Source organism: Oncorhynchus mykiss, chromosome 21, assembly GCF_013265735.2.
Source record: "Oncorhynchus mykiss isolate Arlee chromosome 21, USDA_OmykA_1.1, whole genome shotgun sequence".
NCBI classification, from domain to species: domain Eukaryota; kingdom Metazoa; phylum Chordata; class Actinopteri; order Salmoniformes; family Salmonidae; genus Oncorhynchus; species Oncorhynchus mykiss.
Genome location: NC_048585.1, coordinates 63,714,923 through 63,736,822, shown reverse-complemented (window position 1 = coordinate 63,736,822; position 21,900 = coordinate 63,714,923). Strand labels below are relative to the sequence as shown.

General features: G+C 58.0%; 1 protein-coding gene across 1 annotated transcript in view; it reads right to left on the bottom strand.

Moving 5' to 3' along the window:
• zgc:158659 (uncharacterized protein LOC791141 homolog) overlaps positions 1-21,900 on the bottom strand; it is a 149,735-nt gene that overhangs the window by 76,935 nt on the left and 50,900 nt on the right. Inside the window, exons 4-5 of the mRNA XM_036958414.1 lie at positions 2,468-2,630; positions 1,977-2,186 (exon numbers count right to left, since the gene is read on the bottom strand). Of these exons, the coding sequence (XP_036814309.1) occupies positions 1,977-2,186; positions 2,468-2,630 (373 nt within the window). The remainder of the gene's footprint in view (positions 1-1,976; positions 2,187-2,467; positions 2,631-21,900) is intronic.

Below are 21,900 nucleotides of genomic sequence, written 5' to 3'. Positions count from 1 at the left end.
GTTGTAGTGTATTATAATATAGTGTAGTTGTAGTGTATTATAATATAGTGTGGTCGTAGTGTATTATAATATAGTGTGGTTGTAGTGTATTATAATATAGTGTGGTTGTAGTGTATTATAATATAGTGTAGTTGTAGTGTATTATAATATAGTGTAGTTGTAGTGTATTATAATATAGTGTAGTTGTAGTGTATTATAATATAGTGTGGTCGTAGTGTATTATAATATAGTGTGGTCGTAGTGTATTATAATATAGTGTAGTTGTAGTATAGTATAATATAGTGTAGTTGTAGTGTATTATAATATAGTGTAGTTGTAGTGTATTATAATATAGTGTGGTCGTAGTGTATTATAATATAGTGTGGTCGTAGTGTATTATAATATAGTGTAGTTGTAGTGTATTATAATATAGTGTAGTTGTAGTGTATTATAATATAGTGTAGTTGTAGTGTATTATAATATAGTGTGGTTGTAGTGTATTATAATATAGTGTGGTTGTAGTGTATTATAATATAGTGTGGTCGTAGTGTAGTATAGTGCGGTATAATATAATGTAGTATAGTATAATATAGAACAGTATAGGGTTGTGCAGTATAATATAATGTAGTATAGTATAGTATGGTATAGTTACAGTATATATAGTATAGTTGTAGCGTGGTATAGTGCAGTAATAGTGTAGTATGGTACAGTTACAGTTATAGTATGGTTATAGTGCAGTATAGTGCTGTTGTAGTGTGGTAAAAGTGTAGTGTAGTTATAGTAAAGTATAGTAATAGTATAGTGTGGTTATAGTGTAGTATGGTGTAGTCATAGCATAGCATATTTATAGTATAGTTATGGTATAGTGCAGTTATAGTATAGTACAGTTGTAGTATAGTGTAGTTATAGTATAGTGTAGTTATAGTGTGGTATAATATGGTGTAGTTATAGTGTAGTGTAGTATAGTGTAATTATTGCATAATATAGTGTTGTTGTAGTATAGTGCAGTTATAGTGTAGTATAGTGTAGTTATAGTGTAGTGTAGTGTATGTATAGTGTAGTGTGATGTAGGTATAGTGTAGGTATAGTGCAGTTATAGTGTAGTTATAATATAGTTATAGTGTAGTTATAGTGCGGTGCATGTATAGTGTAGTATGGTGCATTTATAGTGTAGTTGTAGTGTAGTTATGGTGGAGTGTATGTATAATGTAGTATGGTGTAGTTATAGTGTAGTTATAGTGCGGTGCATGTATAGTGTAGTATGGTGCATTTATAGTGTAGTTGTAGTGTAGTTATGGTGGAGTGTATGTATAATGTAGTATGGTGTAGTTATAGTGTAGTTATAGTGTAGTTATGGTGGAGTGTATGTATAATGTAGTATGGTGTAGTTATAGTGTAGTTGTAGTGTAGTTATGGTGGAGTGTATGTATAATGTATTATGGTGTAGTTATAGTGTAGTTGTAGTGCAGTTATGGTGCAGTGCATGTATAATGTAGTATGGTGTAGTTATAGTGTAGTTGTGGCGTAGGTATAGTATAGTAAAGTGTAGTTATAGTGTAGTGTTGTGTATGTATAGTGTAGTTATAGTGTAGTTATAGTGTAGTGTTGTGTATGTATAGTGTAGTTATAGTGTAGTGTTGTGTATGTATAGTGTAGTTATCGTGTAGTTATAGTGTAGTATAATACAGTGTATAGCAGTAATAACAGTGCTAACCCTTGTCCAGTTTGCAGAAGATGTGTAGTGTATGTATAGTGTAGTATGGTGTAGTTATAGTGTAGTTGTGGCATAGGTATAGTATAGTAAAGTGTAGTTATAGTGTAGTGTTGTGTATGTATAGTGTAGTATGGTGTAGTTATAGTGTAGTTATGGTGTAGTTATAGTGTAGTGTTGTGTAGTTATAGTGTAGTTATAGTGTAGTGTTGTGTATGTATAGTGTAGTTATCGTGTAGTTATAGTGTAGTATAATTCAGTGTATAGCAGTAATAACAGTGCTAACCCTTGTCCAGTTTGCAGAAGATGTGTTGTGGCAGCTCGGGGGCTGACTCCACGTTGGGGGGGTAGACATAGAGGGCCTGTGTCTCAGCCCCGCCTCCTTCCCTCTCCTCCATAGCCTCTCTGCACACGCCCAGTATGCTCCTTCTGAAGTCCTGAACCTCAGGGTCCTTCAGCTGCTCAAACTCACAGATGGGCATGCCTATCGCAAAACCTGATTACAACCACACACACACACACACGCACACGCACACGCACACACACACACACACACACACACCTTGATACACATTCATATACAATCCAGCTCAAACTCACAGATGGGCATGCCTATCACAAAAGCCTGAACAAAAACAGACACAAGCAAAAACTCACACTTAATGTGTGTGTGTGTGTGTCTGTCTGTGTGCGTGTGTGTGTGTGTCTGTCTGTGTGCGCGTGTGTGTGTGTGTGTGTGTGTGTGTGTGTGTGTGTGTGTGTGTGTCTGTGTCCCACCTATCTCTCTGTTGAGGATCTTTTCCTCTCGGTTGCCCAGCGGTTCGATGACCTTGAGGATGGGGTGGAAAAGTCGGAGGTCACACAGACGGCGTGTCTCGTCATAAAACTCCTCTCTCTCCGCCTCCTGGGTCACGCCCACAAAGATGTAACACGACTCCTCCTGGACCAATGAGAAGAGAGCACAAGTCAGTCAGAAGGACTACTGACCAATCACACACAGGCAAAAGTGAACGATAATACCTTTTGACCAACTAATCAACAGTAAGCAAAGATGAGGGACCTGAACAGGTAGTGTAGTATACAGTTGTAGTAGAGTATACAGGTGTAGTAGAGGGTACAGGTGTAGTAGAGTATACAGGTGTAGTAGAGGGTACAGGTGTAGTAGAGTATACAGGTGTAGTAGAGGGTACAGGTGTAGTAGAGTATACAGGTGTAGTAGAGGGTACAGGTGTATTAGAGGGTACAGGTGTAGAAGAGTATACAGGTGTAGTAGAGGGTACAGGTGTAGTAGAGGGTACAGGTGTAGTAGAGGGTAAAGGTGTAGTAGAGGGTACAGGTGTAGAAGAGTATACAGGTGTAGTAGAGGGTACAGGTGTAGTAGAGTATACAGGTGTAGTAGAGTATACAGGTGTAGTAGAGGGTACAGGTGTGTAGAGGGTACAGGTGTAGTAGAGTATACATGTGTAGAAGAAGGTACAGGTGTGTAGAGAGTACAGGTGTGTAGAGGGTACAGGTGTAGTAGAGGGTACAGGTGTGTAGAGGGTACAGGTGTAGTAGAGTATACAGGTGTAGTAGAGGGTACAGGTGTAGTAGAGGGTACAGGAGTAGAAGAGTGTACAGGTGTAGTAGAGGGTACAGGTGTAGTAGAGGGTACAGGTGTAGTAGAGGGTACAGGTGTAGAAGAGTATACAGGTGTAGTAGAGGGTATAGGTGTAGTAGAGGTTACAGGTGTAGTAGAGGGTACAGGTGTAGAAGAGTATACAGGTGTAGTAGAGGGTACAGGTGTAGTAGAGTGTACAGGTGTAGTAGAGTATACAGGTGTAGTAGAGTATTCAGGTCTAGTAGAGTATACAGGTGTAGTAGAGGGTACAGGTGTAGTAGAGGGTACAGGTGTAGAAGAGGGTACAGGTATAGAAGGGTATACAGGTGTAGTAGAGGGTACAGGTGTAGTAGAGTGTACAGGTGTAGTAGTGTATACAGGTGTAGTAGAGTATTCAGGTCTAGTAGAGTATACAGGTGTAGTAGAGTATACAGGTGTAGTAGAGGGTACAGGTGTATTAGAGGGTACAGGTATAGAAGGGGGTACAGGTGTAGTAGAGGGTACAGGTGTAGTAGAGGGTACAGGTGTAGTAGAGGGTACAGGTGTAGTAGAGGGTACAGGTGTGTAGAGGGTACAGGTGTGTAGAGGGTACAGGTGTAGTAGAGGGTACAGGTGTGTAGAGGGTAAAGGTGTAGTAGAGGGTACAGGTGTGTAGAGGGCACAGGTGTAGTAGAGGGTAAAGGTGTGTAGAGGGTACAGGTGTAGTAGAGGGTAAAGGTGTGTAGAGGGTACAGGTGTGTAGATGGTACAGGTGTGTAGAGGGTACAGGTGTGTAGAGGGTACAGGTGTAGTAGAGGCTACAGGTGTGTAGAGGGTACAGGTGTAGTAGAGGGTCAAGGTTTGTAGAGGGTACAGGTGTGTAGAGGGTACAGGTGTGTAGAGGGTACAGGTGTGTAGAGGTAAATAGAGGGCTTGCAGTTGACGTACAACTCCTCCTGGCGGTAATGTTGGAAGACCACCGCATTAATTCTTCTGACAACAGCCGAGTAGTATAATTATATACTATAATTGTAACCCTAACCCCTAACCCTAACCCCTAATGCTAACCCTAACCCCTAACCCTAAACCTAACCCCTAACCCTAACCCCTAACCCTAACCCCAACCCCTAACCCTAACCCCTAACCCCTAACCCTAACCCTAACCCTAACCCCTAACCCAAACCCTAACCCCTAACCCAAACCCCTAACCCTAACCCCTAACCCTAACCCCTAACCCAAACCCTAACCCTTAACCCAAACCCTAAGCCCTAACCCAAACCCCTAACCCAAACCCTAACCCTAACCCCTAACCCAAACCCTAAGCCAAACCCCTAACCCAAACCCTAACCCCTAAACCCTAACCCTAACCCCTAACCCTAACCCTAACCCCTAACCCCTAACCCCTAACCCAAACCCTAACCCTAACCCAAACCCTAACCCTAACCCCTAACCCTAACCCTAACCTCTAACCCCTAACCCTAACACCTAACCCTAACCCTAACTGCATGATAATGGTGCCTATAACTAGTTGATTTTTCATCACCGTCATTTTCTGTGGAGTATTTAGCTGCTCTAAGAAGGCCGGACAGACAACAGGAAAATCCAACTCCAGTCCTCCAGTACCCCCAACAGCCCAGCTCCAGTCCTCCAGTACCCCCAACAGCCCAACTCCAGTCCTCCAGTACCCCCAACAGCCCAGCTCCAGTCCTCCAGTACCCCCAACAGCCCAGCTCCAGTCCTCCAACAGCCCAACTCCAGTCCTCCAGTACCCCCAACAGCCCAGCTCCAGTCCTCCAGTACCCCCAACAGCCCAGCTCCAGTCCTCCAGTACCCCCAACAGCCCAACTCCAATCCTCCAGTCCCCCCAACCATCCAGCTCCAGTCCTCCAGTACCCCCAACAGCCCAGCAGGTGTAGTAGAGGGTCAAGGTTTGTAGAGGGCACAGGTGTGTAGAGGGTACAGGTGTGTAGAGGGTACAGGTGTGTAGAGGTAAATAGAGGGCTTGCAGTTGACGTACAACTCCTCCTGGCGGTAATGTTGGAAGACCACCGCATTAATTCTTCTGACAACAGCCGAGTAGTATAATTATATACTATAATTGTAACCCTAACCCCTAACCCTAACCCCTAACCCTAACCCCTAATGCTAACCCTAACCCCTAACCCTAAACCTAACCCCTAACCCTAACCCCTAACCCTAACCCCAACCCCTAACCCTAACCCCTAACCCCTAACCCTAACCCTAACCCCTAACCCAAACCCTAACCCCTAACCCAAACCCCTAACCCTAACCCCTAACCCCTAACCCAAACCCTAACCCTTAACCCAAACCCTAAGCCCTAACCCAAACCCCTAACCCAAACCCTAACCCTAACCCCTAACCCTAACCCAAACCCTAAGCCAAACCCCTAACCCAAACCCTAACCCCTAAACCCTAACCCTAACCCCTAACCCTAACCCTAACCCCTAACCCCTAACCCAAACCCTAACCCTAACCCCTAACCCAAACCCTAACCCTAACCCCTAACCCTAACCCTAACCTCTAACCCCTAACCCTAACACCTAACCCTAACCCTAACTGCATGATAATGGTGCCTATAACTAGTTGATTTTTCATCACCGTCATTTTCTGTGGAGTATTTAGCTGCTCTAAGAAGGCCGGACAGACAACAGGAAAATCCAACTCCAGTCCTCCAGTACCCCCAACAGCCCAGCTCCAGTCCTCCAGTACCCCCAACAGCCCAGCTCCAGTCCTCCAGTACCCCCAACAGCCCAGCTCCAGTCCTCCAGTACCCCCAACAGCCCAACTCCGGTCCTCCAGTACCCCCAACAGCCCAGCTCCAGTCCTCCAGTACCCCCAACAGCCCAGCTCCAGTCCTCCAACAGCCCAACTCCAGTCCTCCAGTACCCCCAACAGCCCAGCTCCAGTCCTCCAGTACCCCCAACAGCCGAACTCCAGTCCTCCAGTCCTCCCAACAGCCCAGCTCCAGTCCTCCAGTACCCCCAACAGCCCAGCTCCAGTCCTCCAGTACCCCCAACAGCCCAACTCCGGTCCTCCAGTACCCCCAACAGCCCAGCTCCAGTCCTCCAGTACCCCCAACAGCCCAGCTCCAGTCCCCCAACAGCCCAACTCCGGTCCTCCAGTACCCCCAACAGCCCAGCTCCAGTCCTCCAGTACCCCCAACAGCCCTGCTCCAGTCCTCCAACAGCCCAACTCCAGTCCTCCAGTACCCCCAACAGCCCAACTCCAGTCCTCCAGTACCCCCAACAGCCCAACTCCAGTCCTCCAGCACCCCCAACAGCCCAGCTCCAGTCCTCCAGTACCCCCAACAGCCCAGCTCCAGTCCTCCAACAGCCCAACTCCAGTCCTTCAGTACCCCCAACAGCCCAGCTCCAGTCCTCCAACAGCCCAACTCCAGTCCTCCAGTCCCCCCAACAGCCCAGCTCCAGTCCTCCAGTACCCCCAACAGCCCAGCTCCAGTCCTCCAGTACCCCCCAACAGCCCAACTCCAGTCCTCCAGTCCCCCCAACAGCCCAACTCCGGTCCTCTAGTACCCCCAACAGCCCAAATCCGGTCCTCCAGTACCCCCAACAGCCCAACTCCAGTCCTCCAGTACCCCCAACAGCCCAACTCCAGTCCTCCAGTACCCCCAACAGCCCAACTCCAGTCCTCCAGCACCCCCAACAGCCCAGCTCCAGTCCTCCAGTACCCCCAACAGCCCAGCTCCAGTCCTCCAACAGCCCAACTCCAGTCCTTCAGTACCCCCAACAGCCCAGCTCCAGTCCTCCAACAGCCCAACTCCAGTCCTCCAGTCCCCCCAACAGCCCAGCTCCAGTCCTCCAGTACCCCCAACAGCCCAGCTCCAGTCCTCCAGTACCCCCCAACAGCCCAACTCCAGTCCTCCAGTCCCCCCAACAGCCCAACTCCGGTCCTCTAGTACCCCCAACAGCCCAAATCCGGTCCTCCAGTACCCCCAACAGCCCAACTCCAGTCCTCCAGTACACCCAACAGCCCAACTCCAGTCCTCCAGTACCCCCAACAGCCCAGCTCCAGTCCTCCAACAGCCCAACTCCAGTCCTCCAGTACCCCCAACAGCCCAGCTCAAGTCCTCCAGTACCCCCAACAGCCCAACTCCAGTCCTCCAGTACCCCCAACAGCCCAGCTCCAGTCCTCCAGTACCCCCAACAGCCCAGCTCCAGCCCCCCAACAGCCCAACTCCGGTCCTCCAGTACCCCCAACAGCCCAGCTCCAGTCCTCCAGTACCCCCAACATCCCAGCTCCAGTCCTCAAGTACCCCCAACAGCCCAACTCCAGTCCTCCAGTACCCCCAACAGCCCAGCTCCAGTCCTCCAGTACCCCCAACAGCCCAGCTCCAGCCCCCCAACAGCCCAACTCCGGTCCTCCGGTACCCCCAACAGCCCAGCTCCAGTCCTCCAGTACCCCCAACATCCCAGCTCCAGTCCTCCAGTACCCCCAACAGCCCAACTCCGGTCCTCCAGTACCCCCAACAGCCCAGCTCCAGGCCTCCAGTACCCCCAACAGCCCAGCTCAAGTCCTCCAGTACCCCCAACAGCCCAACTCCAGTCCTCCAGTACCCCCAACAGCCCAGCTCCAGTCCTCCAGTACCCCCAACAGCCCAACTCCGGTCCTCCAGTACCCCCAACAGCCCAGCTCCAGTCCTCCAGTACCCCCAACATCCCAGCTCCAGTCCTCCAGTACCCCCAACAGCCCAGCTCCAGTCCTCCAGTACCCCCAACAGCCCAGCTCCAGTCCTCCAGTACCCCCAACAGCCCAGCTCCAGTCCCCCAACAGCCCAACTCCGGTCCTCCAGTACCCCCAACAGCCCAGCTCCAGTCCTCCAGTACCCCCAACAGCCCAGCTCCAGTCCCCCAACAGCCCAACTCCGGTCCTCCAGTACCCCCAACATCCCAGCTCCAGTCCTCCAGTACCCCCAACAGCCCAACTCCAGTCCTCCAGTACCCCCAACAGCCCAGCTCCAGTCCTCCAGTACCCCCAACAGCCCAGCTCCAGTCCCCCAACAGCCCAACTCCGGTCCTCCAGTACCCCCAACAGCACCGGCTCCAGTCCTCCAGTACCCCCAACAGCCCAACTCCAGTCCTCCAGTACCCCCAACAGCCCAGCTCCAGTCCTCCAGTACCCCCAACAGCCCAGCTCCAGTCCCCCAACAGCCCAACTCCGGTCCTCCAGTACCCCCAACAGCCCAGCTCCAGTCCTCCAGTACCCCTCAACAGCCCAGCTCCAGTCCTCCAACAGCCCAACTCCAGTCCTCCAGTACCCCCAACAGCCCAGCTCCAGTCCTCCAGTACCACCAACAGCCCAGCTCCAGTCCCCCAACAGCCCAACTCCGGTCCTGAGATACCCCCAACAGCCCAGCTCCAGTCCTCCAGTACCCCCAACAGCCCAACTCCAGTCCTCCAGTACCCCCAACAGCCCAGCTCCAGTCCTCCAGTACCCCCAACAGCCCAGCTCCAGTCCCCCAACAGCCCAACTCCGGTCCTCCAGTACCCCCAACAGCCCAGCTCCAGTCCTCCAGTACCCCCAACAGCCCAGCTCCAGTCCTCCAGTACCCCCAACAGCCCAGCTCCAGTCCTCCAACAGCCCAACTCCAGTCCTCCAGTACCCCCAACAGCCCAGCTCCAGTCCTCCAGTACCCCCAACAGCCCAACTCCAGTCCTCCAGTACCCCCAACAGCCCAGCTCCAGTCCTCCAGTACCCCCAACAGCCCAGCTCCAGTCCCCCAACAGCCCAACTCCGGTCCTCCAGTACCCCCAACAGCCAAACTACAGTCCTCCAGTACCCCAAAAAGCCCAACTCCGGTCCTCCAGTACCCCCAACAGCCCAACTCCGGTCCTCCAGTACCCCCAACAGCCCAACTCCGGTCCTCCAGTACCCCCAACAGCCCAGCTCCAGTCTTCCAGTACCCCCAACAGCCCAGCTCCAGTCCTCCAGTACCCCCAACAGCCCAGCTCCAGTCCTCCAACAGCCCAACTCCAGTCCTCCAGTACCCCCAACAGCCCAGCCCAGCTCCAGTCCTCCAGTACCCCCAACAGCCCAACTCCGGTCCTCCAGTACCCCCAACAGCCCAGCTCCAGTCTTCCAGTACCCCCAACAGCCCAGCTCCAGTCCTCCAGTACCCCCAACAGCCCAGCTCCAGTCCTCCAACAGCCCAACTCCAGTCCTCCAGTACCCCCAACAGCCCAGCCCAGCTCCAGTCCTCCAGTACCCCCAACAGCCCAGCTCCAGTCCTCCATTACCCCCAACAGCCCAGCTCCAGTCCTCCATTACCCCCAACAGCCCAACTCCAGTCCTCCAGTCCCCCCAACAGCCCAGCTCCAGTCCTCCAGTACCCCCAACAGCCAAACTCCAGTCCTCCAGTACCCCCAACAGCCAAACTCCAGTCCTCCAGTACCCCCAACAGCCAAACTCCAGGCCTCCAGTACCCCCAACAGCCCAGCTCCAGTCCTCCAGTACCCCCAACAGCCCAGCTCCAGTCCTCCAGTACGCCCAACAGCCCAGCTCCAGTCTTCCAGTACCCCCAACAGCCCAGCTCCAGTCCTCCAGTACCCCCAACAGCCCAGCTCCAGTCCTCCAACAGCCCAACTCCAGTCCTCCAGTACCCCCAACAGCCCAGCTCCAGTCCTCCATTACCCCCAACAGCCCAGCTCCAGGCCTCCAATCCCCCCAACAGCCCAGCTCCAGGCCTCCAGACCCCCAACAGCCCAGCTCCAGTCCTTCAGTACCCCCAACAGCCCAGCACCAGTCCTCCAGTACCCCCAACAGCCCAGCTCCAGTCCTCCATTACCCCCAACAGCCCAACTTCAGTCCTCCAGTCCCCCCAACAGCCCAACTCCAGTCCTCCAGTACCCCCAACAGCCCAACTCCAGTCCTCCAGTACCCCCAACAGCCCAACTCCAGTCCTCCAGTCCCCCCAACAGCCCAGCTCCAGTCCTCCAGTACCCCCAACAGCCAAACTCCAGTCCTCCAGTACCCCAAACAGCCAAACTCCAGTCCTCCAGTACCCCCAACAGCCAAACTCCAGGCCTCCAGTACCCCCAACAGCCCAGCTCCAGTCCTCCAGTACCCCCAACAGCCCAGCTCCAGTCCTCCAGTACCCCCAACAGCCCAGCTCCAGTCCCCCAACAGCCCAACTCCGGTCCTCCAGTACCCCCAACAGCCCAGCTCCAGTCCTCCAGTACCCCCAAAAGCCCAACTCCGGTCCTCCAGTACCCCCAACAGCCCAACTCCGGTCCTCCAGTACCCCCAACAGCCCAACTCCGGTCCTCCAGTACCCCCAACAGCCCAGCTCCAGTCTTCCAGTACCCCCAACAGCCCAGCTCCAGTCCTCCAGTACCCCCAACAGCCCAGCTCCAATCCCCCCAACAGCCCAGCTCCAGGCCTCCAGACCCCCAACAGCCCAACTCCAGTCCTCCAGTACCCCCAACAGCCCAACTCCAGTCCTCCAGTACCCCCAACAGCCCAACTCCGGTCCTCCAGTACCCCCAACAGCCCAACTCCGGTCCTCCAGTACCCCCAACAGCCCAGCTCCAGTCCTCCAGTACCCCCAACAGCCCAGCTCCAGTCCTCCAGTACCCCCAACAGCCCAGCTCCAGTCCTCCAGTACCCCCAACAGCCCAACTCCGGTCCTCCAGTACCCCCAACAGCCCAGCTCCAGTCCTCCAGTACCCCCAACAGCCCAGCTCCAGTCCTCCAACAGCCCAACTCCAGTCCTCCAGTACCCCCAACAGCCCAGCTCCAGTCCTCCAGTACCCCCAACAGCCGAACTCCAGTCCTCCAGTCCTCCCAACAGCCCAGCTCCAGTCCTCCAGTACCCCCAACAGCCCAGCTCCAGTCCTCCAGTACCCCCAACAGCCCAACTCCGGTCCTCCAGTACCCCCAACAGCCCAGCTCCAGTCCTCCAGTACCCCCAACAGCCCAGCTCCAGTCCTCCAACAGCCCAACTCCAGTCCTCCAGTACCCCCAACAGCCCAGCTCCAGTCCTCCAGTACCCCCAACAGCCCTGCTCCAGTCCTCCAACAGCCCAACTCCAGTCCTCCAGTACCCCCAACAGCCCAACTCCAGTCCTCCAGTACCCCCAACAGCCCAACTCCAGTCCTCCAGCACCCCCAACAGCCCAGCTCCAGTCCTCCAGTACCCCCAACAGCCCAGCTCCAGTCCTCCAACAGCCCAACTCCAGTCCTTCAGTACCCCCAACAGCCCAGCTCCAGTCCTCCAACAGCCCAACTCCAGTCCTCCAGTACCCCCAACAGCCCAACTCCAGTCCTCCAGTCCCCCCAACAGCCCAGCTCCAGTCCTCCAGTACCCCCAACAGCCCAGCTCCAGTCCTCCAGTACCCCCCAACAGCCCAACTCCAGTCCTCCAGTCCCCCCAACAGCCCAACTCCGGTCCTCTAGTACCCCCAACAGCCCAAATCCGGTCCTCCAGTACCCCCAACAGCCCAACTCCAGTCCTCCAGTACCCCCAACAGCCCAGCTCCAGTCCTCCAACAGCCCAACTCCAGTCCTCCAGTACCCCCAACAGCCCAGCTCCAGTCCTCCAACAGCCCAACTCCAGTCCTCCAGTACCCCCAACAGCCCAGCTCAAGTCCTCCAGTACCCCCAACAGCCCAACTCCAGTCCTCCAGTACCCCCAACAGCCCAGCTCCAGTCCTCCAGTACCCCCAACAGCCCAGCTCCAGCCCCCCAACAGCCCAACTCCGGTCCTCCAGTACCCCCAACAGCCCAGCTCCAGTCCTCCAGTACCCCCAACATCCCAGCTCCAGTCCTCCAGTACCCCCAACAGCCCAACTCCAGTCCTCCAGTACCCCCAACAGCCCAGCTCCAGTCCTCCAGTACCCCCAACAGCCCAGCTCCAGCCCCCCAACAGCCCAACTCCGGTCCTCCAGTACCCCCAACAGCCCAGCTCCAGTCCTCCAGTACCCCCAACATCCCAGCTCCAGTCCTCCAGTACCCCCAACAGCCCAACTCCGGTCCTCCAGTACCCCCAACAGTCCAGCTCCAGGCCTCCAGTACCCCCAACAGCCCAGCTCAAGTCCTCCAGTACCCCCAACAGCCCAACTCCAGTCCTCCAGTACCCCCAACAGCCCAGCTCCAGTCCTCCAGTACCCCCAACAGCCCAGCTCCAGCCCCCCAACAGCCCAACTCCGGTCCTCCAGTACACCCAACAGCCCAGCTCCAGTCCTCCAGTACCCCCAACATCCCAGCTCCAGTCCTCCAGTACCCCCAACAGCCCAGCTCCAGTCCTCCAGTACCCCCAACAGCCCAGCTCCAGTCCCCCAACAGCCCAACTCCGGTCCTCCAGTACCCCCAACAGCCCAGCTCCAGTCCTCCAGTACCCCCAACAGCCCAGCTCCAGTCCCCCAACAGCCCAACTCCGGTCCTCCAGTACCCCCAACATCCCAGCTCCAGTCCTCCAGTACCCCCAACAGCCCAACTCCAGTCCTCCAGTACCCCCAACAGCCCAGCTCCAGTCCTCCAGTACCCCCAACAGCCCAGCTCCAGTCCCCCAACAGCCCAACTCCGGTCCTCCAGTACCCCCAACAGCCCAGCTCCAGTCCTCTGGTACCCCCAACAGCCCAACTCCAGTCCTCCAGTACCCCCAACAGCCCAGCTCCAGTCCTCCAGTACCCCCAACAGCCCAGCTCCAGTCCCCCAACAGCCCAACTCCGGTCCTCCAGTACCCCCAACAGCCCAGCTCCAGTCCTCCAGTACCCCTCAACAGCCCAGCTCCAGTCCTCCAACAGCCCAACTCCAGTCCTCCAGTACCCCCAACAGCCCAGCTCAGTCCTCCAGTACCACCAACAGCCCAGCTCCAGTCCCCCAACAGCCCAACTCCGGTCCTGAGGTACCCCCAACAGCCCAGCTCCAGTCCTCCAGTACCCCCAACAGCCCAACTCCAGTCCTCCAGTACCCCCAACAGCCCAGCTCCAGTCCTCCAGTACCCCCAACAGCCCAGCTCCAGTCCCCCAACAGCCCAACTCCGGTCCTCCAGTACCCCCAACAGCCCAGCTCCAGTCCTCCAGTACCCCCAACAGCCCAGCTCCAGTCCTCCAGTACCCCCAACAGCCCAGCTCCAGTCCTCCAACAGCCCAACTCCAGTCCTCCAGTACCCCCAACAGCCCAGCTCCAGTCCTCCAGTACCCCCAACAGCCCAACTCCAGTCCTCCAGTACCCCCAACAGCCCAGCTCCAGTCCTCCAGTACCCCCAACAGCCCAGCTCCAGTCCCCCAACAGCCCAACTCCGGTCCTCCAGTACCCCCAACAGCCAAACTACAGTCCTCCAGTACCCCAAAAAGCCCAACTCCGGTCCTCCAGTACCCCCAACAGCCCAACTCCGGTCCTCCAGTACCCCCAACAGCCCAACTCCGGTCCTCCAGTACCCCCAACAGCCCAGCTCCAGTCTTCCAGTACCCCCAACAGCCCAGCTCCAGTCCTCCAGTACCCCCAACAGCCCAGCTCCAGTCCTCCAACAGCCCAACTCCAGTCCTCCAGTACCCCCAACAGCCCAGCCCAGCTCCAGTCCTCCAGTACCCCCAACAGCCCAGCTCCAGTCCTCCATTACCCCCAACAGCCCAGCTCCAGTCCTCCATTACCCCCAACAGCCCAACTCCAGTCCTCCAGTCCCCCCAACAGCCCAGCTCCAGTCCTCCAGTACCCCCAACAGCCAAACTCCAGTCCTCCAGTACCCCCAACAGCCAAACTCCAGTCCTCCAGTACCCCCAACAGCCAAACTCCAGGCCTCCAGTACCCCCAACAGCCCAGCTCCAGTCCTCCAGTACCCCCAACAGCCCAGCTCCAGTCCTCCAGTACGCCCAACAGCCCAGCTCCAGTCTTCCAGTACCCCCAACAGCCCAACTCCGGTCCTCCAGTACCCCCAACAGCCCAGCTCCAGTCCTCCAGTACCCCCAACATCCCAGCTCCAGTCCTCCAGTACCCCCAACAGCCCAACTCCGGTCCTCCAGTACCCCCAACAGCCCAGCTCCAGGCCTCCAGTACCCCCAACAGCCCAGCTCAAGTCCTCCAGTACCCCCAACAGCCCAACTCCAGTCCTCCAGTAACCCCAACAGCCCAGCTCCAGTCCTCCAGTACCCCCAACAGCCCAGCTCCAGCCCCCCAACAGCCCAACTCCGGTCCTCCAGTACCCCCAACAGCCCAGCTCCAGTCCTCCAGTACCCCCAACATCCCAGCTCCAGTCCTCCAGTACCCCCAACAGCCCAGCTCCAGTCCTCCAGTACCCCCAACAGCCCAGCTCCAGTCCCCCAACAGCCCAACTCCGGTCCTCCAGTACCCCCAACAGCCCAGCTCCAGTCCTCCAGTACCCCCAACAGCCCAGCTCCAGTCCCCCAACAGCCCAACTCCGGTCCTCCAGTACCCCCAACATCCCAGCTCCAGTCCTCCAGTACCCCCAACAGCCCAACTCCAGTCCTCCAGTACCCCCAACAGCCCAGCTCCAGTCCTCCAGTACCCCCAACAGCCCAGCTCCAGTCCCCCAACAGCCCAACTCCGGTCCTCCAGTACCCCCAACAGCCCAGCTCCAGTCCTCTGGTACCCCCAACAGCCCAACTCCAGTCCTCCAGTACCCCCAACAGCCCAGCTCCAGTCCTCCAGTACCCCCAACAGCCCAGCTCCAGTCCCCCAACAGCCCAACTCCGGTCCTCCAGTACCCCCAACAGCCCAGCTCCAGTCCTCCAGTACCCCTCAACAGCCCAGCTCCAGTCCTCCAACAGCCCAACTCCAGTCCTCCAGTACCCCCAACAGCCCAGCTCCAGTCCTCCAGTACCACCAACAGCCCAGCTCCAGTCCCCCAACAGCCCAACTCCGGTCCTGAGGTACCCCCAACAGCCCAGCTCCAGTCCTCCAGTACCCCCAACAGCCCAACTCCAGTCCTCCAGTACCCCCAACAGCCCAGCTCCAGTCCTCCAGTACCCCCAACAGCCCAGCTCCAGTCCCCCAACAGCCCAACTCCGGTCCTCCAGTACCCCCAACAGCCCAGCTCCAGTCCTCCAGTACCCCCAACAGCCCAGCTCCAGTCCTCCAGTACCCCCAACAGCCCAGCTCCAGTCCTCCAACAGCCCAACTCCAGTCCTCCAGTACCCCCAACAGCCCAGCTCCAGTCCTCCAGTACCCCCAACAGCCCAACTCCAGTCCTCCAGTACCCCCAACAGCCCAGCTCCAGTCCTCCAGTACCCCCAACAGCCCAGCTCCAGTCCCCCAACAGCCCAACTCCGGTCCTCCAGTACCCCCAACAGCCAAACTACAGTCCTCCAGTACCCCAAAAAGCCCAACTCCGGTCCTCCAGTACCCCCAACAGCCCAACTCCGGTCCTCCAGTACCCCCAACAGCCCAACTCCGGTCCTCCAGTACCCCCAACAGCCCAGCTCCAGTCTTCCAGTACCCCCAACAGCCCAGCTCCAGTCCTCCAGTACCCCCAACAGCCCAGCTCCAGTCCTCCAACAGCCCAACTCCAGTCCTCCAGTACCCCCAACAGCCCAGCCCAGCTCCAGTCCTCCAGTACCCCCAACAGCCCAGCTCCAGTCCTCCATTACCCCCAACATCCCAGCTCCAGTCCTCCATTACCCCCAACAGCCCAACTCCAGTCCTCCAGTCCCCCCAACAGCCCAGCTCCAGTCCTCCAGTACCCCCAACAGCCAAACTCCAGTCCTCCAGTACCCCCAACAGCCAAACTCCAGTCCTCCAGTACCCCCAACAGCCAAACTCCAGGCCTCCAGTACCCCCAACAGCCCAACTCCAGTCCTCCAGTACCCCCAACAGCCCAGCTCCAGTCCTCCAGTACCCCCAACAGCCCAGCTCCAGTCCCCCAACAGCCCAACTCCGGTCCTCCAGTACCCCCAACAGCCAAACTACAGTCCTCCAGTACCCCAAAAAGCCCAACTCCGGTCCTCCAGTACCCCCAACAGCCCAACTCCGGTCCTCCAGTACCCCCAACAGCCCAACTCCGGTCCTCCAGTACCCCCAACAGCCCAGCTCCAGTCTTCCAGTACCCCCAACAGCCCAGCTCCAGTCCTCCAGTACCCCCAACAGCCCAGCTCCAGTCCTCCAACAGCCCAACTCCAGTCCTCCAGTACCCCCAACAGCCCAGCCCAGCTCCAGTCCTCCAGTACCCCCAACAGCCCAGCTCCAGTCCTCCATTACCCCCAACAGCCCAGCTCCAGTCCTCCATTACCCCCAACAGCCCAACTCCAGTCCTCCAGTCCCCCCAACAGCCCAGCTCCAGTCCTCCAGTACCCCCAACAGCCAAACTCCAGTCCTCCAGTACCCCCAACAGCCAAACTCCAGTCCTCCAGTACCCCCAACAGCCAAACTCCAGGCCTCCAGTACCCCCAACAGCCCAGCTCCAGTCCTCCAGTACCCCCAACAGCCCAGCTCCAGTCCTCCAGTACGCCCAACAGCCCAGCTCCAGTCTTCCAGTACCCCCAACAGCCCAACTCCGGTCCTCCAGTACCCCCAACAGCCCAGCTCCAGTCCTCCAGTACCCCCAACATCCCAGCTCCAGTCCTCCAGTACCCCCAACAGCCCAACTCCGGTCCTCCAGTACCCCCAACAGCCCAGCTCCAGGCCTCCAGTACCCCCAACAGCCCAGCTCAAGTCCTCCAGTACCCCCAACAGCCCAACTCCAGTCCTCCAGTACCCCCAACAGCCCAGCTCCAGTCCTCCAGTACCCCCAACAGCCCAGCTCCAGCCCCCCAACAGCCCAACTCCGGTCCTCCAGTACCCCCAACAGCCCAGCTCCAGTCCTCCAGTACCCCCAACAGCCCAGCTCCAGTCCCCCAACAGCCCAACTCCGGTCCTCCAGTACCCCCAACAGCCCAGCTCCAGTCCTCCAGTACCCCCAACAGCCCAGCTCCAGTCCCCCAACAGCCCAACTCCGGTCCTCCAGTACCCCCAACATCCCAGCTCCAGTCCTCCAGTACCCCCAACAGCCCAACTCCAGTCCTCCAGTACCCCCAACAGCCCAGCTCCAGTCCTCCAGTACCCCCAACAGCCCAGCTCCAGTCCCCCAACAGCCCAACTCCGGTCCTCCAGTACCCCCAACAGCCCAGCTCCAGTCCTCTGGTACCCCCAACAGCCCAACTCCAGTCCTCCAGTACCCCCAACAGCCCAGCTCCAGTCCTCCAGTACCCCCAACAGCCCAGCTCCAGTCCCCCAACAGCCCAACTCCGGTCCTCCAGTACCCCCAACAGCCCAGCTCCAGTCCTCCAGTACCCCTCAACAGCCCAGCTCCAGTCCTCCAACAGCCCAACTCCAGTCCTCCAGTACCCCCAACAGCCCAGCTCCAGTCCTCCAGTACCACCAACAGCCCAGCTCCAGTCCCCCAACAGCCCAACTCCGGTCCTGAGGTACCCCCAACAGCCCAGCTCCAGTCCTCCAGTACCCCCAACAGCCCAACTCCAGTCCTCCAGTACCCCCAACAGCCCAGCTCCAGTCCTCCAGTACCCCCAACAGCCCAGCTCCAGTCCCCCAACAGCCCAACTCCGGTCCTCCAGTACCCCCAACAGCCCAGCTCCAGTCCTCCAGTACCCCCAACAGCCCAGCTCCAGTCCTCCAGTACCCCCAACAGCCCAGCTCCAGTCCTCCAACAGCCCAACTCCAGTCCTCCAGTACCCCCAACAGCCCAGCTCCAGTCCTCCAGTACCCCCAACAGCCCAACTCCAGTCCTCCAGTACCCCCAACAGCCCAGCTCCAGTCCTCCAGTACCCCCAACAGCCCAGCTCCAGTCCCCCAACAGCCCAGCTCCAGTCCTCCAACAGCCCAACTCCAGTCCTCCAGTACCCCCAACAGCCCAGCTCCAGTCCTCCAGTACCCCCAACAGCCGAACTCCAGTCCTCCAGTCCTCCCAACAGCCCAGCTCCAGTCCTCCAGTACCCCCAACAGCCCAGCTCCAGTCCTCCAGTACCCCCAACAGCCCAACTCCGGTCCTCCAGTACCCCCAACAGCCCAGCTCCAGTCCTCCAGTACCCCCAACAGCCCAGCTCCAGTCCTCCAACAGCCCAACTCCAGTCCTCCAGTACCCCCAACAGCCCAGCTCCAGTCCTCCAGTACCCCCAACAGCCCTGCTCCAGTCCTCCAACAGCCCAACTCCAGTCCTCCAGTACCCCCAACAGCCCAACTCCAGTCCTCCAGTACCCCCAACAGCCCAACTCCAGTCCTCCAGCACCCCCAACAGCCCAGCTCCAGTCCTCCAGTACCCCCAACAGCCCAGCTCCAGTCCTCCAACAGCCCAACTCCAGTCCTTCAGTACCCCCAACAGCCCAGCTCCAGTCCTCCAACAGCCCAAATCCAGTCCTCCAGTACCCCCAACAGCCCAACTCCAGTCCTCCAGTCCCCCCAACAGCCCAGCTCCAGTCCTCCAGTACCCCCAACAGCCCAGCTCCAGTCCTCCAGTACCCCCCAACAGCCCAACTCCAGTCCTCCAGTCCCCCCAACAGCCCAACTCCGGTCCTCTAGTACCCCCAACAGCCCAAATCCGGTCCTCCAGTACCCCCAACAGCCCAACTCCAGTCCTCCAGTACCCCCAACAGCCCAACTCCAGTCCTCCAGTACCCCCAACAGCCCAGCTCCAGTCCTCCAACAGCCCAACTCCAGTCCTCCAGTACCCTCAACAGCCCAGCTCAAGTCCTCCAGTACCCCCAACAGCCCAGCTCCAGTCCTCCAGTACCCCCAACAGCCCAGCTCCAGCCCCCCAACAGCCCAACTCCGGTCCTCCAGTACCCCCAACAGCCCAGCTCCAGTCCTCCAGTACCCCCAACATCCCAGCTCCAGTCCTCCAGTACCCCCAACAGCCCAACTCCAGTCCTCCAGTACCCCCAACAGCCCAGCTCCAGTCCTCCAGTACCCCCAACAGCCCAGCTCCAGCCCCCCAACAGCCCAACTCCGGTCCTCCAGTACCCCCAACATCCCAGCTCCAGTCCTCCAGTACCCCCAACAGCCCAACTCCGGTCCTCCAGTACCCCCAACAGCCCAGCTCCAGGCCTCCAGTACCCCCAACATCCCAGCTCCAGTCCTCCAGTACCCCCAACAGCCCAACTCCGGTCCTCCAGTACCCCCAACAGCCCAGCTCCAGGCCTCCAGTACCCCCAACATCCCAGCTCCAGTCCTCCAGTACCCCCAACAGCCCAACTCCGGTCCTCCAGTACCCCCAACAGCCCAGCTCCAGGCCTCCAGTACCCCCAACAGCCCAGCTCAAGTCCTCCAGTACCCCCAACAGCCCAACTCCAGTCCTCCAGTACCCCCAACAGCCCAGCTCCAGTCCTCCAGTACCCCCAACAGCCCAGCTCCAGCCCCCCAACAGCCCAACTCCGGTCCTCCAGTACCCCCAACAGCCCAGCTCCAGTCCTCCAGTACCCCCAACATCCCAGCTCCAGTCCTCCAGTACCCCCAACAGCCCAGCTCCAGTCCTCCAGTACCCCCAACAGCCCAGCTCCAGTCCTCCAGTACCCCCAACAGCCCAGCTCCAGTCCCCCAACAGCCCAACTCCGGTCCTCCAGTACCCCCAACAGCCCAGCTCCAGTCCTCCAGTACCCCCAACAGCCCAGCTCCAGTCCCCCAACAGCCCAACTCCGGTCCTCCAGTACCCCCAACATCCCAGCTCCAGTCCTCCAGTACCCCCAACAGCCCAACTCCAGTCCTCCAGTACCCCCAACAGCCCAGCTCCAGTCCTCCAGTACCCCCAACAGCCCAGCTCCAGTCCCCCAACAGCCCAACTCCGGTCCTCCAGTACCCCCAACAGCCCAGCTCCAGTCCTCCAGTACCCCCAACAGCCCAACTCCAGTCCTCCAGTACCCCCAACAGCCCAGCTCCAGTCCTCCAGTACCCCCAACAGCCCAGCTCCAGTCCCCCAACAGCCCAACTCCGGTCCTCCAGTACCCCCAACAGCCCAGCTCCAGTCCTCCAGTACCCCTCAACAGCCCAGCTCCAGTCCTCCAACAGCCCAACTCCAGTCCTCCAGTACCCCCAACAGCCCAGCTCCAGTCCTCCAGTACCACCAACAGCCCAGCTCCAGTCCCCCAACAGCCCAACTCCGGTCCTGAGGTACCCCCAACAGCCCAGCTCCAGTCCTCCAGTACCCCCAACAGCCCAACTCCAGTCCTCCAGTACCCCCAACAGCCCAGCTCCAGTCCTCCAGTACCCCCAACAGCCCAGCTCCAGTCCCCCAACAGCCCAACTCCGGTCCTCCAGTACCCCCAACAGCCCAGCTCCAGTCCTCCAGTACCCCCAACAGCCCAGCTCCAGTCCTCCAGTACCCCCAACAGCCCAGCTCCAGTCCTCCAACAGCCCAACTCCAGTCCTCCAGTACCCCCAACAGCCCAGCTCCAGTCCTCCAGTACCCCCAACAGCCCAACTCCAGTCCTCCAGTACCCCCAACAGCCCAGCTCCAGTCCTCCAGTACCCCCAACAGCCCAGCTCCAGTCCCCCAACAGCCCAACTGCGGTCCTCCAGTACCCCCAACAGCCAAACTACAGTCCTCCAGTACCCCAAAAAGCCCAACTCCGGTCCTCCAGTACCCCCAACAGCCCAACTCCGGTCCTCCAGTACCCCCAACAGCCCAACTCCGGTCCTCCAGTACCCCCAACATCCCAGCTCCAGTCTTCCAGTACCCCCAACAGCCCAGCTCCAGTCCTCCAGTACCCCCAACAGCCCAGCTCCAGTCCTCCAACAGCCCAACTCCAGTCCTCCAGTACCCCCAACAGCCCAGCCCAGCTCCAGTCCTCCAGTACCCCCAACAGCCCAGCTCCAGTCCTCCATTACCCCCAACAGCCCAGCTCCAGTCCTCCATTACCCCCAACAGCCCAACTCCAGTCCTCCAGTCCCCCCAACAGCCCAGCTCCAGTCCTCCAGTACCCCCAACAGCCCAGCTCCAGTCCTCCAGTACCCCCAACAGCCCAACTCCAGTCCTCCAGTACCCCCAACAGCCCAGCTCCAGTCCTCCAGTACCCCCAACAGCCCAGCTCCAGTCCCCCAACAGCCCAACTCCGGTCCTCCAGTACCCCCAACAGCCAAACTACAGTCCTCCAGTACCCCAAAAAGCCCAACTCCGGTCCTCCAGTACCCCCAACAGCCCAACTCCGGTCCTCCAGTACCCCCAACAGCCCAACTCCGGTCCTCCAGTACCCCCAACAGCCCAGCTCCAGTCTTCCAGTACCCCCAACAGCCCAGCTCCAGTCCTCCAGTACCCCCAACAGCCCAGCTCCAGTCCTCCAACAGCCCAACTCCAGTCCTCCAGTACCCCCAACAGCCCAGCCCAGCTCCAGTCCTCCAGTACCCCCAACAGCCCAGCTCCAGTCCTCCATTACCCCCAACAGCCCAGCTCCAGTCCTCCATTACCCCCAACAGCCCAACTCCAGTCCTCCAGTCCCCCCAACAGCCCAGCTCCAGTCCTCCAGTACCCCCAACAGCCAAACTCCAGTCCTCCAGTACCCCCAACAGCCAAACTCCAGTCCTCCAGTACCCCCAACAGCCAAACTCCAGGCCTCCAGTACCCCCAACAGCCCAGCTCCAGTCCTCCAGTACCCCCAACAGCCCAGCTCCAGTCCTCCAGTACGCCCAACAGCCCAGCTCCAGTCTTCCAGTACCCC